General features: G+C 41.6%; 1 protein-coding gene across 1 annotated transcript; it reads left to right on the top strand.

Annotated features, from left to right (window-relative positions):
• Positions 1 to 1,868: 1,868 nt before the first annotated feature.
• Prpf38b (pre-mRNA processing factor 38B) lies at positions 1,869 to 11,775 on the top strand. Its single transcript, XM_013031850.1, has 8 exons — positions 1,869 to 2,448; positions 2,490 to 2,603; positions 3,550 to 3,602; positions 5,647 to 5,715; positions 5,975 to 6,126; positions 6,206 to 6,266; positions 8,547 to 8,770; positions 9,777 to 11,775. The coding sequence occupies exons 1-8, from the start codon at positions 1,869 to 1,871 to the stop codon at positions 10,618 to 10,620; spliced, it is 2,097 nt and encodes a 698-aa protein (XP_012887304.1). The 3' UTR covers positions 10,621 to 11,775.
• The last annotated feature ends 2,647 nt before the right edge of the window (positions 11,776 to 14,422 follow it).

Here is a 14,422-nt window from a genome sequence, read left to right as displayed (position 1 = left end):
GCTCTACCACTGAGCCACCTTCCCAGTCCCTAGAGATCCTTTTATCAGGAAAAATGTTTTAGTTAATTTTGTGGCACAGAAAGCAATATATATGTATAGATATATAATTTTATCCACTTTTTGGTGTTTTTGTTTTGTTTTTTTGTGAAGTATTTTGTTGTTGTTCTGGAATAAGGACTTCATCTTAAGACCTTTGAACTTACTCTGCTTTCTTGCACACTACTGGCTTTCTACCATGTAAGCTATCCCACTAGTCTGGAAGTAGAGCTGTGGCTCAAGTGGTAGACCACTTGCCTTGAGCAAAAGGAGCTCTCAAGGACAGAGCCCAGGCCTTAAGTTCAAGCCCCAGGACCAGCAAAAAGAAGGGGGAAAAAAAGTCAGTCTCAGGGATTTTCCTGTAAGGGCTGACTCCAAACCTCCATAGGATTACAGGCTTGAACTCTATGTGCCTGCTTCCTAGTTATTTATTTATTTTTTTGGTTGGTCATGGAGCTTGAACTCTGGGCTTGGGCCCTGTCCCTGCGCTCTTTAGCTCAAGACGAGTACTCTACCACTTGAGCCACAGTACCACCGCCACCGGTCCTAGTTATTTCTTAATCCCATCAAACTGGCAATCAAAATTGACTGTCTAGCACTGTGCCAGTGGCTCACGCCAGTAACCTTAGCTACTCAGGAAGCTGAGATCTCAGGATTGTGGTTCAAAGCCAGCTTGGGCAGTAAAGTCCGTGAGACTATCTCCAATAAACCACTAAAAAACCAGAAGTGGTGCTGTGGCTCAAACAGTAGAGAGCTCGCTTTGACCTGAAGAGCGCAGGAACAGTGCCAAGCTCAGAGTTCAAGCCCCGTGGCCGACTAAACAAATAAATAAATAAATAATTTGACCATCTAAACTGGATGAAAAGTCTGAGAGCTTGTGTTCCTGAGTTCAAGCCTTAGTACCAGCACAAAGTAACATGGAGTAACCCTTGTTTTAAATATCATTGAATTCCTGATGTTTCATCTTCATACTGAATAGTGGCATTCCATGGCCACCATGCCCCTATATATATCTATTATTTGTATCTATATCTATGTATGTCCTGGCTCTCTTCAACTGGACTATTTATTATTTAATCAAAACCTTTTCCTGCCCTATATTCAAGCTGTTCTCTGCCAATAAAACTGCCTACTTTGAGTGCATCTGTAGAAACTTACTCTCTGCAGCCTTAATCATCCATTCGTCTTTTCTGTCTGTCCCTTTGGGAGCCGAGAATGATGGACTTATTACATCTTTTTTAAAAAAAAAATAAGTTTATTATGAAAATACCATACAGAGGGGTTACAGTTACATGGGCAAGGTAATGAGTACATTTCTTATCAAGCATTGTTGCCTCCTCTGTTTTTCCCCTACCATCCCTTCCCTCCCACCTCAACTACCCCCCCCCCAACCCCTACACCTTTTCTTTACCTCCTGTACTCACTCAACCCCTGCCCTAGTGCAGAGCCCAAAATATTAGTAGAATTGAAAGATCTAGAGTAAGATAGAAAAAAAAAGTCACCTATCAGTACCTGGAACACTCTACTAGTTGCTACAGGTCAGGTAGCTTCTTTAGTGCTCACAAGATACTATGACAGGATTACAAATGGGTTGAGGATCTTGAAGAGTTCTGGACACTACAGGCCTGGGCAGAGCTGAAAACCCTTTCATCAGCATTGCCCTCTGGGAGACTCTAAAGCAGGGAACTCAGGTCGAGGCCTCCGATCTTCCAAAGGAGTCACGAACCCCCCGAGTCCACAGCGGCCTCATGCGAGCACCTTTCGGGGCCGACTATCAACCAGGGCAAACTCTAAAACCCACTGCCGGTGCCTGGTAGGGTGTGTGAGGAGAGATGGGGAAACTCCTCAAAGCCGACACTGCAGCGACTCCGGCACGCAGAGAACGGCGCGGCACCGGGAAGAGGACGCGCCAGCCCGCTCGGGCGTCTCTGATTGGCCGCCGGCGTAGCTTGGATCGCTGGGGGTGTTACGTCACATCCGCCGGGCCCGCCATCTTGTTCCCAGGGGCAGTTGGCGGAAGAGATCGCGCTCCGGGGTCGCCGGCTTTGCCTTCTTGCCCGGAGTACTCGCAGCCCCGCATCTCGGGGTGGCGGGGCGTCTGCTGTCTAGCCCCGGGATCCGTTCGTCGACTTCCCCCCGCCCCGCCCTCCCGTGCCTCGCTTGGCTGGGGCATAGCCACAGCGCGGGCCCCAGCTCCTGGGGCGGCGATCCATGGAGTAGGGTCCCGGACCGTTGTCCCGACGAGCGAGCGCGACCGAGCGTGGCCCCCTCCCCCGCCCGCCCTCCCTCCCTCCCTCCTCCAGCCGCGACATGGCCAACAACAGCCCGGCGCTGACGGGCAACTCGCAGCCGCAGCAGCACCAGGCGGCGGCGGCGGCGGCGGCGGCGGGGCCGCCAAGCCCGCGGTGTCGGGCAAGCAGGGCAACGTGCTGCCGCTGTGGGGCAACGAGAAGACGATGAACCTCAACCCCATGATCCTGACCAACATCCTGTCGTCGCCCTACTTCAAAGTGCAGCTGTACGAGCTCAAGACCTACCACGAGGTGGTGGACGAGATCTACTTCAAGGTACGTCGCGACTGGGCCTTGATGGGGTGGTGGGTGTGGGTGGGGGGGGGAAGGCCTGGTGGGGGGATTCCAGGTCCGGGCTCCGAGGGGGTCTGGAGGAAAACCCGGTGGAGGCGGCCTCCCTCCCCACCCCCCTCCCCGCTCCTCCGAGGCCTGAGGCTTTGTGGGTGTGGTGTGTGTGTGTAGGGGGGGGTGTGGGGAGGTGGGGAGGAAGGGGAACCGAGGCCCGGTTGGCGGGTCGAGGAGAGGGACCCGGGGTCGGGCCGGGGGCCGCCTTGTCTTCTTTACAGATCTTTTTTTTTTTTTAAGAACCAGGAGCTCCCCCGCCGCTATCGAGGTTTCCTCTTTTTCTCCTCCGCCTCCTGCCTAGCCCTGGGAGGGGATTCGTTTGGGGTGGGGGGGAGAGAGGGTTTTAGGAGAACGGAGAAAAAAAGAGTAACCAAAGCCTCTCCATCCAGTTCACGGTCTTAAAGATAACATTCCTTACGATGCGGATCTCTCCCCCCAGCGCCAACTTGGTGCTTTTCTGTCTCTCTCACCCCTGGGCCAGAGCGTGTAGTGACTTCGGTGTTGGCCTCGTGTTTGGTACTGTCCAGGACAGACAGGATAATGGTTAGTGCTGTGAGTGTATGTGTGAGTGTGAGTGTGTGTGTGCGCGCACGCGCGTGCCCGCGCGCGCGCGCGCGTGTGTGTGTGTGGTGTAGAGTAGAGGGCTGGGCGGTATGAGGGTGGAGAGGTGCCAGGGCAAGAGGTGTACAGAAGGCCTGGAAATTTTCCCAGCAGGAAGTGAGGAGTAAGAGGTCCCAGCCACCTGCGCATTGGGCATATTGCGAATTATCTGGGCCCTGGGCTTCTGCGGCAGGGTCGGTGCTGGCTTGGCTGTGCTGGGGAGCTCACCAGGCGCCTCCTCACTGCACTCTTGTCTCAGTTCTTGTTTCGTTAGCAGGATTGACTCAGTCTTGCAGCGAGGCTCGGAGCAGCCCAGGGTCGCAGGTAGAGGTATGCACTATTAATCATGCTCAATCGCCATAAATGCCTATTTCCCTGGTTAAATAAACGGCTACTTAGATTTTTTTGGGGGCCATTGGTTTTTGGTCGTCACAGACGAGGTTAGCTTTCTCCGCTTCCTTGCAAATTACATAATTTAAAAAATAACTTCCAGGCCTCCAAAGTTAGTTTACGTTTTAACGTATATTAATAATAGCCCAGGGTGCTTAAGCATTTTTAACTAGAACATCAAGTAGACAGTATTTTGTTTGTATTGACACTTTAAAACTCGACAGACCCATGTATTTTTCTGTCATCTGAATACGTGTGTTGACAAAAGGACATTCTCTTTTGCTTGCCATTTTTCGCAGTTAATTGCTTAGGTTATGTTACTTTTTTATAGAAAACATCTGGGGGAATACAATTTAACTTTGGGTAACAAATTTGGTATTAGTTTACAAGAGTGTAGTAGGTTTAACTGTAACAATATGTACTAGTTTTAACTTTTTAAAGGTAAGATCTTTCAACATGGATACAGTGTGGCACACAATAATTAATCATGCAGCTAACTTTGAATAGGTGAGAATTGGGTTCCTGCACCTTTTGTATAGGCTGTCTTAAAAACTAGGTAAATGTTGCTATAGTAGAAAATTCTTGTTTTCAGTTTAGTTTCAAGTATTGTTTTCAAACAACTTAAGAAAGACCCAGGTTTTGTTAAGGTATTTGGATCAAATAATCAGTGACATAGGTAGGCTTATAATACTTTGATCCATCTGATTTTTATCCTTATACTGTACCTACTCTTTGTCTAACTTTTAAGGAATTAAAGCATCATTATATAGCAAATTCCAGAAGTAAGCTCTAAAAGCCAAGGAGTCGAGCAAAACAGTGTAGTGCTTAAATCTAAATGCAAACTTCCTTGTCTAAGCAGTGAGGACTACAAAATGTTTTCACATATATGTGAAAATAGACTTAAGAATATGTACTGAAATAACTGGATTTAAGGAACAAGTTTTGTGGATTTCTTTCATATGTAAAAATGTCTTGTATGGTTTTTATAAAGATAATGCTATTTCTTAATGCCTGTTCACACTTCTGATAGTTTATGTTCTGGGAAAATCAGATTGGTTTGCATAATTAGTCTAAAAATGCATTAAAACTAGAATGAATTTGAAGCTGGGCAATGGTGGCTCACGTCTCATCCTAACTACTTAGGAGGCTGAGATCTGAGGATCATAGGTGGAAGCCAGCCCAAGCAAGAAAGTCCCTAAGACTTATCTCCAATTAATCACTACAAAACTGGAAATAGATCTGTGGCTCAAGTGGTAGAGTGCTAATGGTGAGCAAAAAAGCTAAGGGAAAGTGCTCAGCCCTGAGTTCAAGCCCCAGGACCAATACGAAAAAACACACAAAAAAACAACTTGATCCTAGTTAAAATTATAAAATTACAAATAAAATTTAAAAACTAGAAATGTCTATAATTCTTTATCAAAGTAATTTGTTACAATTCTAGTGAACTTTGAAGGATTCTGGGGATCTAATCCATGCTAAGGCAAGCACACTACCTCTGAGCTACATCCTCAGTCACTACTTCTTATTGTATGATAATAGATTTAAAATCCATCAAAAAATTATACAATTCTGGTTATTTTGAAGATACTCTTCAAGTTAATGCTTAAGTTTTAGTAATACTTTTTACTTCAAATTGTAAACTGAAGTTTTGTTAAAATGTAAATCTTTAAGTGATTCTTAAGAAGTTGTGCAAATTTCCTGATTCTCACGTGTAGATAGGAAGGAGCTATCTAGTTTAATGGGATTTCTGCTCTGCAGACTTTTGAAGGTTTTGTTAAGTGCTAGTAGTTTTGTTTTCTTTCAGAGTCTATACAATGTTTTCCAAAGATTTTTACACTCTTAATGTAAATGAACAATAATGTATACAAAAATGCCAAAATAGTTTTTGGGAAACTGCTCTATTATGAATTTGAGATTACTTCACTCAGGTTTTAAAAAAGTTCAAAGTGTGAATGTTTGTTGTGTTCCTCTTTTCTATTTTCAGGTCACACATGTTGAGCCATGGGAGAAAGGAAGCAGAAAAACAGCTGGCCAGACGGGGATGTGCGGAGGGGTAAGTAGAAGTACGTGCATTTTTTCAGTTCTTCTGTCTGATAACTAAGTTTATTGGAAAACTAAGTCTCATTACAGTCAACTGAGAATTTATTTGCAGATCTTAGACATTTAAAAATGTAAATTCAGTTTTCCAGTGAATGGTCAGGAGAACTGTTTTTATACTTCACTCTTAAGAATTATGGCTTCTTAGGTTTTGATCAGATTTTGGGTGTGAGGTATCTGTTAATTGTTTTCCTTTTTAACTGTTTCCCCTAAAGGTTCGAGGTGTTGGAACAGGAGGGATTGTTTCTACAGCTTTTTGCCTGTTATACAAATTATTTACTTTGAAGTTAACTCGAAAGCAAGTGATGGGTCTTATAACACATACAGACTCTCCATATATTAGAGCCCTTGGATTTATGTATATAAGGTATGCATGTATTTATCTACAATTTAAAATTAATAGCTTCATTTTGATTCACGGCGTAATAAATGTTTCATTTTTCTAGGTATACACAGCCCCCTACAGACCTGTGGGACTGGTTTGAGTCTTTCCTTGATGATGAAGAGGTATGTCAGCAAGGGTAATAATTCGTTTTTTTTTCTGCTTACTTTCATACTCCTATTCATTAGAGTTTTAGTGTTTTCTAGGATTTTCTATACACTTAATTCAATCACACTTGGAGTTATTGTCCTTTTGCTAAGACTTGATGGCATTAGTATTTTCATTTATTTAATATATATTGCTAATGACCAAAATTTTTCTCTCCAAATTATATCCTGTGTATTGTATTGATCCTTGTACAGTTGATAGTGAGTTTTTTAAGAGGGCCATGCTGCAGATTGAGGTAATAAGAGACTTACACATTGCATGTTGATCCAAATGCTAGTATCCATTTGCATAGAAGTACACACTTAGGGAGATTGTTGTGACTTAGTCAAGATGACAAAGTATTTTAATTCTAGCTTTTTTTTATTTCTTTGCTTTTTTTTAAATTTTGAAGTGAGAGTCTCACTGTGTTACTCAGGCTGGCCTCCAACTTGGAGTCTTTCCCTTCAGACTCCTAAATATCGGATTACATACATCACCATATCTGGCTAATTAGAACTTTTGGACTCCTAGTATACCACACATGATTTAAAAAGAATTATTTTTTAACATGTTGGTAAAGACATGGGTTTGATGCCTAGCACTGCCAAAAGCAAAAAAAAAAGAACTTAATTACTTCAGTTTTAAAAAATTTTTAATCTAGCTTGCCACCCTGAGACTCACATGTGTTCAGAAAAGGAAGTTTACTTCAGAAAGCTGTATTTACTGAGTCAGATTTAAAGCATACTTGTGTTAATTTGTTTACATACTTAAGTCTAAAATATATCAATGTACTCAGTTATGAACTGTGTACGTGTAATTTCCACTTTTTTGTGTGTGCTTGTACTGTTACCAGCTTAATTTAGGGCCTCTTGTCCTGCTGAGCTTCTTTGCTTACAACTGATGCTCTACTACTTGCATCGTGCCTCCAGTTTGGCATTTTTCCTGGTACCTTGGGGATGGAGTCTCTGACTTTTCTGCCCTGTCTGGCTTCAAACCCCAATCCTCCCAGTCTCAGCTTCTTAATAGCTATTACAGGCACAAGCCACGGGCTCTTGGCTTCTCCCCTAATAAAACAGATTTTTGTAGGCTGTATGTTAAGTCCTGTTTTAAAATCTCAAAAAGAATTTGTTGAATTATAGAATGTTCTAAATGAAAAGGTCTTATTTTCACTATTGCACACCTAAAATAGTCTCATTTAGACATTTTTATTTTTCTCTACCCTTTTTCCTTCCCCTTTTGGACTATTTACTGATCAGTTTAATAACTCAGAAGATCCAGAAAGCATTCTAGTTGATAACCATAATCATTAAAGCTTTTTTCTTCTTTAGTTGAGTGTTTTTACTAAAGCACTTCTTTCTGTCTTCAAAAAAAAGCATGTCCCTCTTTATAACTGTTACATTAGGTTTTTTTCTGAATGTTTCTAATTAATCTGTTTTTTACAAACTCTCAGGTCCTCTACTTAAGCTAACTCATGTTTTCTTCTTTAGATATCTGCAGCGATTATATTTGGAAATACTGTATATCTGAACACTTAAATGTGTGTGAGTGCAAGCAGTTTTACCTTTAGCTCTTGTTTTCCTGTTTAGATAACAAATCTCACTTTCCTTGTGTGCTTGCACTATAGGTTTGGGACTGACAATAGCTGACTAACATGTCCTGAGCTGTGAGAGGGCATAGCAAGAAGGCCTTCATGCGGTAATGACCCTTTTCAGAGACAATGGTCATCATGGATTATGCGTTTCCAATTATTTGTTCATTTATTTATTTTCTACATAACTTTAAATTAGAAACCTCACTGCTTCATGGCAGTTGGTTTGCTATTGCTTCCAGTTTTCTTAGGGCTTCATTTTGTATTGCAGCTATTAAAAGATAGCCAAGAGTTAACTGAACTAGTTCATATACCTAGGTTACATTACCAGGTATAATGTATTCAAATGTGTCCACAGACAGATATTCTTAGTAAGTATGTGGAATGGAAATTTAAGTCAGTTGTTAGTCATGTAAGGGGTTTTTCATATTAACTCAGTTCCCTTTATGCCCATGAAACTGCAGGGTTTGTTCTCGCCTGCATGTACACACTAAGCCCAAATACTTCTCTTATCATTCATTACCAGATTAGGATGCAAAAATTGAAACTTTCCTGTTAGAATCTTTTTATACTTGAGATTCCAAAGATGGTAAATTATTTTAGTATGCAGCTATATGCTGAAATCACCTTTTTTTTTTTTGACGGTTAGGGTATCTTTTGTGTTTCATAGGACCTAGATGTGAAGGCTGGTGGAGGCTGTGTAATGACCATTGGAGAAATGCTTCGGTCTTTTCTCACAAAACTGGAGTGGTTTTCTACTTTGTTTCCAAGAATTCCTGTTCCAGTTCAGAAGAACATTGATCAACAGATTAAAACTCGACCTAGGAAAATCAAGAAAGATGGAAAAGAAGGTGCTGAAGAAATAGACAGACATGTGGAACGCAGGCGTTCAAGGTAATGTTACAAACTGTTTTGGTGGGGTTTTTTGAAAGTATACTCTATACAAGCTGGTGGTTCTTGGTAATTAGTAGCAAGTTCTTAAGAGGCTGTGGGGGGGGGGGGGGTGGGGGAGGGGAGGGGAGGTTAGGTTATGTGCCACTACTAGGACTTGAACTCAGAGTTCTTACCCTCTCCAACTTTTTTAGTCACAGTTGGTATTTCAGTGCTTGGGCCACATCGTCAGTTCCATTGTTTTGTTAGTTGGAGATAAAAAGCCTCTGAGATTTGTCTGCTAGGGCTGGTTTCAAACTACAATTCTCAGATCTCAGCCTCTTGAGTAGCTAAGATTATATAGATAGGTATGAGCCACCAGAGTCTGGCAGGTTTTATACTGTTCATTTTACTAGTGTGTTACTTCTTCCCCCTCCCCGTAAAAAATAGCCTTTTTGTGTACGCCAGTCCTGGCTTGCATGGATACTGTCTCTGAGCTTTTTTTTTTGCCTTTCGTGGGGCTTGAATGAGGGGCCTGGACGCTGTCACTGAGCCTCTTTTTACTCAAAGCTATAGCACTCTGCCACTTGAGCTATAGTGCCACTTCTGGCTTATTCAAGTAGTTAATTGAAGATAAAAAGAGTCTCACAGGGATTTTTCTCTGCTTGTGCTGGCTTCGAACTGCAATCTTCAGATCTCAGCCTCCTAAGTAGTTAAGACTACAGACATGAGCCACCGTCACACTGCTCATTTTATTTCCTTATGTGGACAATTAAACCCAAGGATTTATATGTGAGGAAGCACTCTACCACTGAACTATACTTCCAACTGAGGATTTAATTGTTCCTGATTGTATGTAAGATAGGATTGAACAGTGCTAATAGGATTTTTGCAATATGTTTGGGTAGGTTTTGAAGGAAGGGGCTTAAGGGGCATTGCATGGTGTTGGGAATTCAACCCAGTGCGTTGAGCTGTGTCCCCAGCTCTTTATAATATTTTTATTGATATTTCCTTATTTCCCATTTTTTAGATCTCCAAGGAGGTCTCTGAGTCCACGGAGATCCCCAAGAAGATCAAGAAGCAGAAGTCATCATCGGGAGGGCCATGGGTCTTCTAGTTTTGACAGAGAGTTAGAAAGAGAGAAGGAACGCCAGCGGCTAGAGCGGGAAGCCAAAGAAAGAGAAAAAGAAAGGCGAAGATCCCGAAGTATTGATCGGGGGTTAGATCGTAGGCATAGCAGGAGTAGGGAAAGGCATAGGAGCCGCAGTCGGAGTCGAGATAGGAAAGGGGACAGAAGAGACAGGGATCGGGAAAGAGAGAAAGAAAATGAGAGAGGGAGGAGACGAGATCGAGAGTATGATAAGGAAAGAGGTATTGATCGAGAAAAGGAGAGGGACCGGTCCAGAGAACGCTCCAAGGAACGGAGAAGTAGGGGGGAGGTAGAAGAGAAGAAACATAAAGAAGACAAAGATGATAGGCGGCATAGAGAGGACAAAAAAGATTCCAAGAAAGAAAAAAAACACAGTAGAAGTAGAAGCAGAGAGAGGAAACACCGGAGTCGGAGTCGAAGTAGAAATGCAGGGAAACGAAGCAGGAGCAGGAGCAAAGAGAGATCAAGTAAGCACAAAAATGAAAACAAAGAAAAATCAAATAAACGAAGTAGAAGTGGCAGTCAAGGAAGAACTGACAGTATTGAGAAAAAAAAACAACATAGTCCCAGCAAAGAGAAATCTAGAAAGCGTAGCAGAAGCAAAGAACGTTCCCACAAACGAGATCATGATAGTAAGGACCAGCCAGACAAGCGTCGGAGGAGCCAAAGTGTTGAACAAGAGAGCCAAGAAAAGCCACAGAAAAACAAAGATGAGACTGTGTGAAGATTTTTGTATAAGTGGATCACATTGAATCCTATCAACATTTGATTAAATCTGCTTTTTTTTCCCCTGAGTTGAAATTGTGCAGTAGTTAAACTCTTCAAGCTCTCCATAGGCTGCATTTTCATTTCTTCATTTGGTGTAGGGAAGTGCCTTTGTAATCCCATTCATTGCATTGACATTTTCACCCAGTTGAGTTGATGATACATGATGCACAGAATGTTCTTGCATTTTTATTGTTTGGTTGTTGTTGTTTTTTTTAAGATGTACAGTCTGTACATATGTCCTGAAATGTTTTAATTCCTTTAGGCATGGTTGCCATGTTGGTTAAATTTGTATAAGGCAATAAACTGCCGCTACTTATATTTTTTTGTAGGTGTGGGATTATGGTTGTGTACTGAAGTTAGCATGGCTGTGCTTTCATAATAGAATGCTGAAGACTTTGGGAATGGATCTTGGATGTCGTCTTCTAGGAGAGTTGTGTTTTCAGTGTACATGAAGGCGACAATTGTAGGCTTAACAATTCTTGTCCACTGTATATTATCTTGAAAGGCTCTTGTTAATATGTTGTACTTAATATTCTCCACAGTTAACTTTAGAGAGAATTTATAAGAAGTTAGTTTCTGATGCAGAAGTTTAAATTAGGCTGTGATTGGATCAAGTCCTTTTAGCATTCTACCTCAAAGGGACATTTAGTATGCCTAAAACGTATTCACTTAGTTATCCTTTTTTATTTGAAAACTACATGTAACCTTTTTTTTTCCTTGATTCTTTCTCAGATTTTTAAAGTACTATATTAAAAAAAATTAATGTCTAAAGCCTAGCATTCTTGGAGCAACCCTGTACTAATATGTAATTGGGAGAGGGTGGGGCAGATGAATAGAGAAACAGATTCAAGCCTCAAGCTTCCAAAGCATTTTTATAAGTGGAAAATACTTAAATTATGAAACAGCTTGATATAGCATCCTTTTTTAAAACTAAACTTTTTTTATTGATAATGAAGATTGCTGTTTTGTTTTTAAACATAATATAGAACAATATTAAAAGTAATGCTGTGCTGCATTATTTAAGACTATCAGCAAATTGATAGATTGTTCTTATGACCTGTATTCTGAGAACTATCATGAGTGTGGAATAAATACTGGATTAAATCCTTTATTCTGGGTGTTGGCTTTTCCCCCATTTGTTACCTTTTCTTTTTTAAAGTTCTCTTAAGTGGATAAAATACTAGTAAAGTCACACTGTGTGGAGAGATAACCTTGGCTATAGATAGATAAAAATCAATTTTAAACTAGATTCAAATCTGATATTCTTAATAGCCGGTACTTTTGTTGGAGATGTTTTGTCAGTCACTGAGGAGGGTAATCTCCTGATTAGTTAGTTCCATGTTAAAGGTGCTTATTGGTGTTAATTTTTCTTGGACTGTATGTTAGTATTTACCATCTGGACTTGAAGGAAATTTTTATAACCAGTTATTTTTAAAACAATAAGCCCAGAGTGATAGATTTCATTAGTGGCAGGACTAAAAGTGAGTGTTGATGACAATATAGTGGTGTTTCTGTACCAACATGTATTTTAACCCAGTGGTTACGTTTGCCAACCGAAGGACACTCAGAAGCTACCTTGCAAAACTGCTACATGGAGCCAAGAGTCCTCCATAACATGGGCTAAACATTTGTACCTAATTAAATTTAAGAAGAAATTCATTAAATGAACAAATTCCTCTTTTAAAATGCTGTTTGCTTTTTTGAAGAAAATTCATGTTTGAATTGACCATCAAGTGACATACATAGGTAGACAGAAAAGGTAAAAATCTTCATGAAAGCCAGTAAGGTGGGGAATAGGGGTGTATTTGGATTTTTTGTGTGTGTGTTGGGGGGGTCCAGTTGTGGGGCCTGAACTCTGAGCCTGGGTGCTGTCCTTCAGCTCAAAACTAGTGCTCTACCACAGTGCCACTTCTGGCTTTTTTTTTTTTTTTTCTGCTTATGTGGTGCTGAGGAATTGAACCCAGGGCCTCATGTATGCAAGGCAAGCATTCTACCACTGAGCCACCTTCCCAGCCCGGATTTATTTTATTTCTTTATTTTTTTAAATATGTAGTGTCAGTACAGCCCTGGAAGGAAGGCCTCAATCCTGCCTTCACTTCCTAACTACTGAGGTTCTAGGCATGTACCACATACCCAGTGTAGTACAAACTTTTTAAAAATGGGCTTCTGGTTTTTGTCTTTGCCATGCAGAGGATTGGAGCAAGGCTTACACACAGTAGGTAAATGTGCTGCTTCTGAGCTCTATCCTCAGCCCCTGAAGAATCTGCATTTAGCATACCTAAATTATGCTACTCCGTTCAATACAACCCTGCTTGGAATAGTTCGGTATTTAAATGGTTTGAGCATTTAAAATACCCAAGTTGAAGCTGGACTCCAGTGGCTCACACCTATAATCCTAACTATACACATACTGAGGTTTCAGGTTTGAAGTTCAGTGCCATCCCAGGCAGGCAAATTCACAAGACCTCTCCAGTAAGCCAGCAAAAAGCTGGAACCAGAGGTGTGGTGTAAGTGTTTGAGCACCAGCTGTGAGTGGGAAAAGCTCAGCAACTAAAAACTCAAGGCGCGGAGTTCAGGCTCTCCAGTACAAAAGAATGGAGGTGAAAGTGCCATCACAAGTTATGATTTTGTTTTTGGTGGCCTTGTGGCTTGAACTCAGCCTTACACTTCCTAGGCAGGCATTCTACTAAGTTACTCCTAGCCCTTATCTGTGCTTTTTTGTTAGTCATATCTCTTACATAATCATGATCTGTGCTGTAGCATGCAGGTATAATATATTCAGGTGTGTAGGAGAGTGCTATTTCAGCTCACAGAACAAAGGATTGTGCTGTTCAAGTTGAACAGCTGACCTAATGCATTTCATACTGCACATAAACTATGAGGTTTATCATAAGGGTTGGGAAAATAAAACCGCAAGGAAATTCTCATAAGCTCTGATCTGCAAGTACCTTCCCCTGGCGCTTTATTCTGTCAATTACTTAGCTAATTGGGTCGGTTTTAACACACAATGGATGTGTGTGTGTGTGTGTGTGTGTGTGTGTGTGTGTATGTGTATCCCATCAATTCTAACCCCCTAACAACTGAAATTAAAACAAATGGCACTTGCTGAGCAGATGCAAAAAGTCTTGTCCTCTCTCCCTCTTAGAAACTTTCGAGTCCTCCTAGATCCAGCAGTGCCAGCAAAAGACATTTCTTCTTGAATGGAATATCTGATCCTGATGTGGGAAATGGAGTTATACCAAACCTTGTTCAGTACAGCTATTTTTGAACATGCCAGTTAGCTTTTAAATTTTTTATGGGAGATAATGTGTGGGTGGTCGGGTTCCAAACCCACTCTTCATGGCCCTGCTTTGTGACTGTGGAACTCAGGTCTTCCAAACTTTCCTTTGCCATCTGAGAGAAAAATTTTACTATGGAAGAGGCTGCAGAGGGCATGAGCTTCTTCTGGCTACTGTCTTGGTTCTGCCAGGTGTAGAAGCCAGTAGGATAATCCAGGTCATTCCGAAAATTTCAGTGGCATGTCACTGATGGAAGTTCTTAGCAAATTCTCCCTGCCAGCTTCCCAGAAAGCCTTGTTGTGCCCCAGCAGGCAACTTCCCAGGGAGTCATAGCACTTCACTTAGTAATGGCCTAGTTTTTTGTTGACAATCCTCCTCTCCTTTCCCCCATTCTCCAGCCCCCTTCAAGATCTCAGCACCTAGGTCAAAGCTACATTCTCTCCATCAAAGTCAGTTTTTCAAGAGAACCTCTTCCAAATT

The sequence above is a fragment of the Dipodomys ordii genome, unplaced genomic scaffold (assembly GCF_000151885.1).
Source record: "Dipodomys ordii isolate 6190 unplaced genomic scaffold, Dord_2.0 Scaffold146, whole genome shotgun sequence".
NCBI classification, from domain to species: Eukaryota; Metazoa; Chordata; class Mammalia; order Rodentia; family Heteromyidae; genus Dipodomys; species Dipodomys ordii.
The sequence above is the reverse complement of the archived record's forward strand: the minus strand, read 5'-3'. Positions and strand labels throughout refer to the sequence as shown.

Bases quoted from the DNA above. Each gene is read 5' to 3' on its own strand.
- Prpf38b (XM_013031850.1), top strand. From the start codon at position 1,869: ATGGGGAAACTCCTCAAAGCCGACACTGCAGCGACTCCGGCACGCAGA. The intron at 2,449-2,489 runs GCAAGCAGGGCA...GGCAACGAGAAG, and splicing joins CGCCAAGCCCGCGGTGTCGG to ACGATGAACCTCAACCCCAT. The intron at 3,603-5,646 runs GTATGCACTATT...TTCTATTTTCAG, and splicing joins GCCCAGGGTCGCAGGTAGAG to GTCACACATGTTGAGCCATG.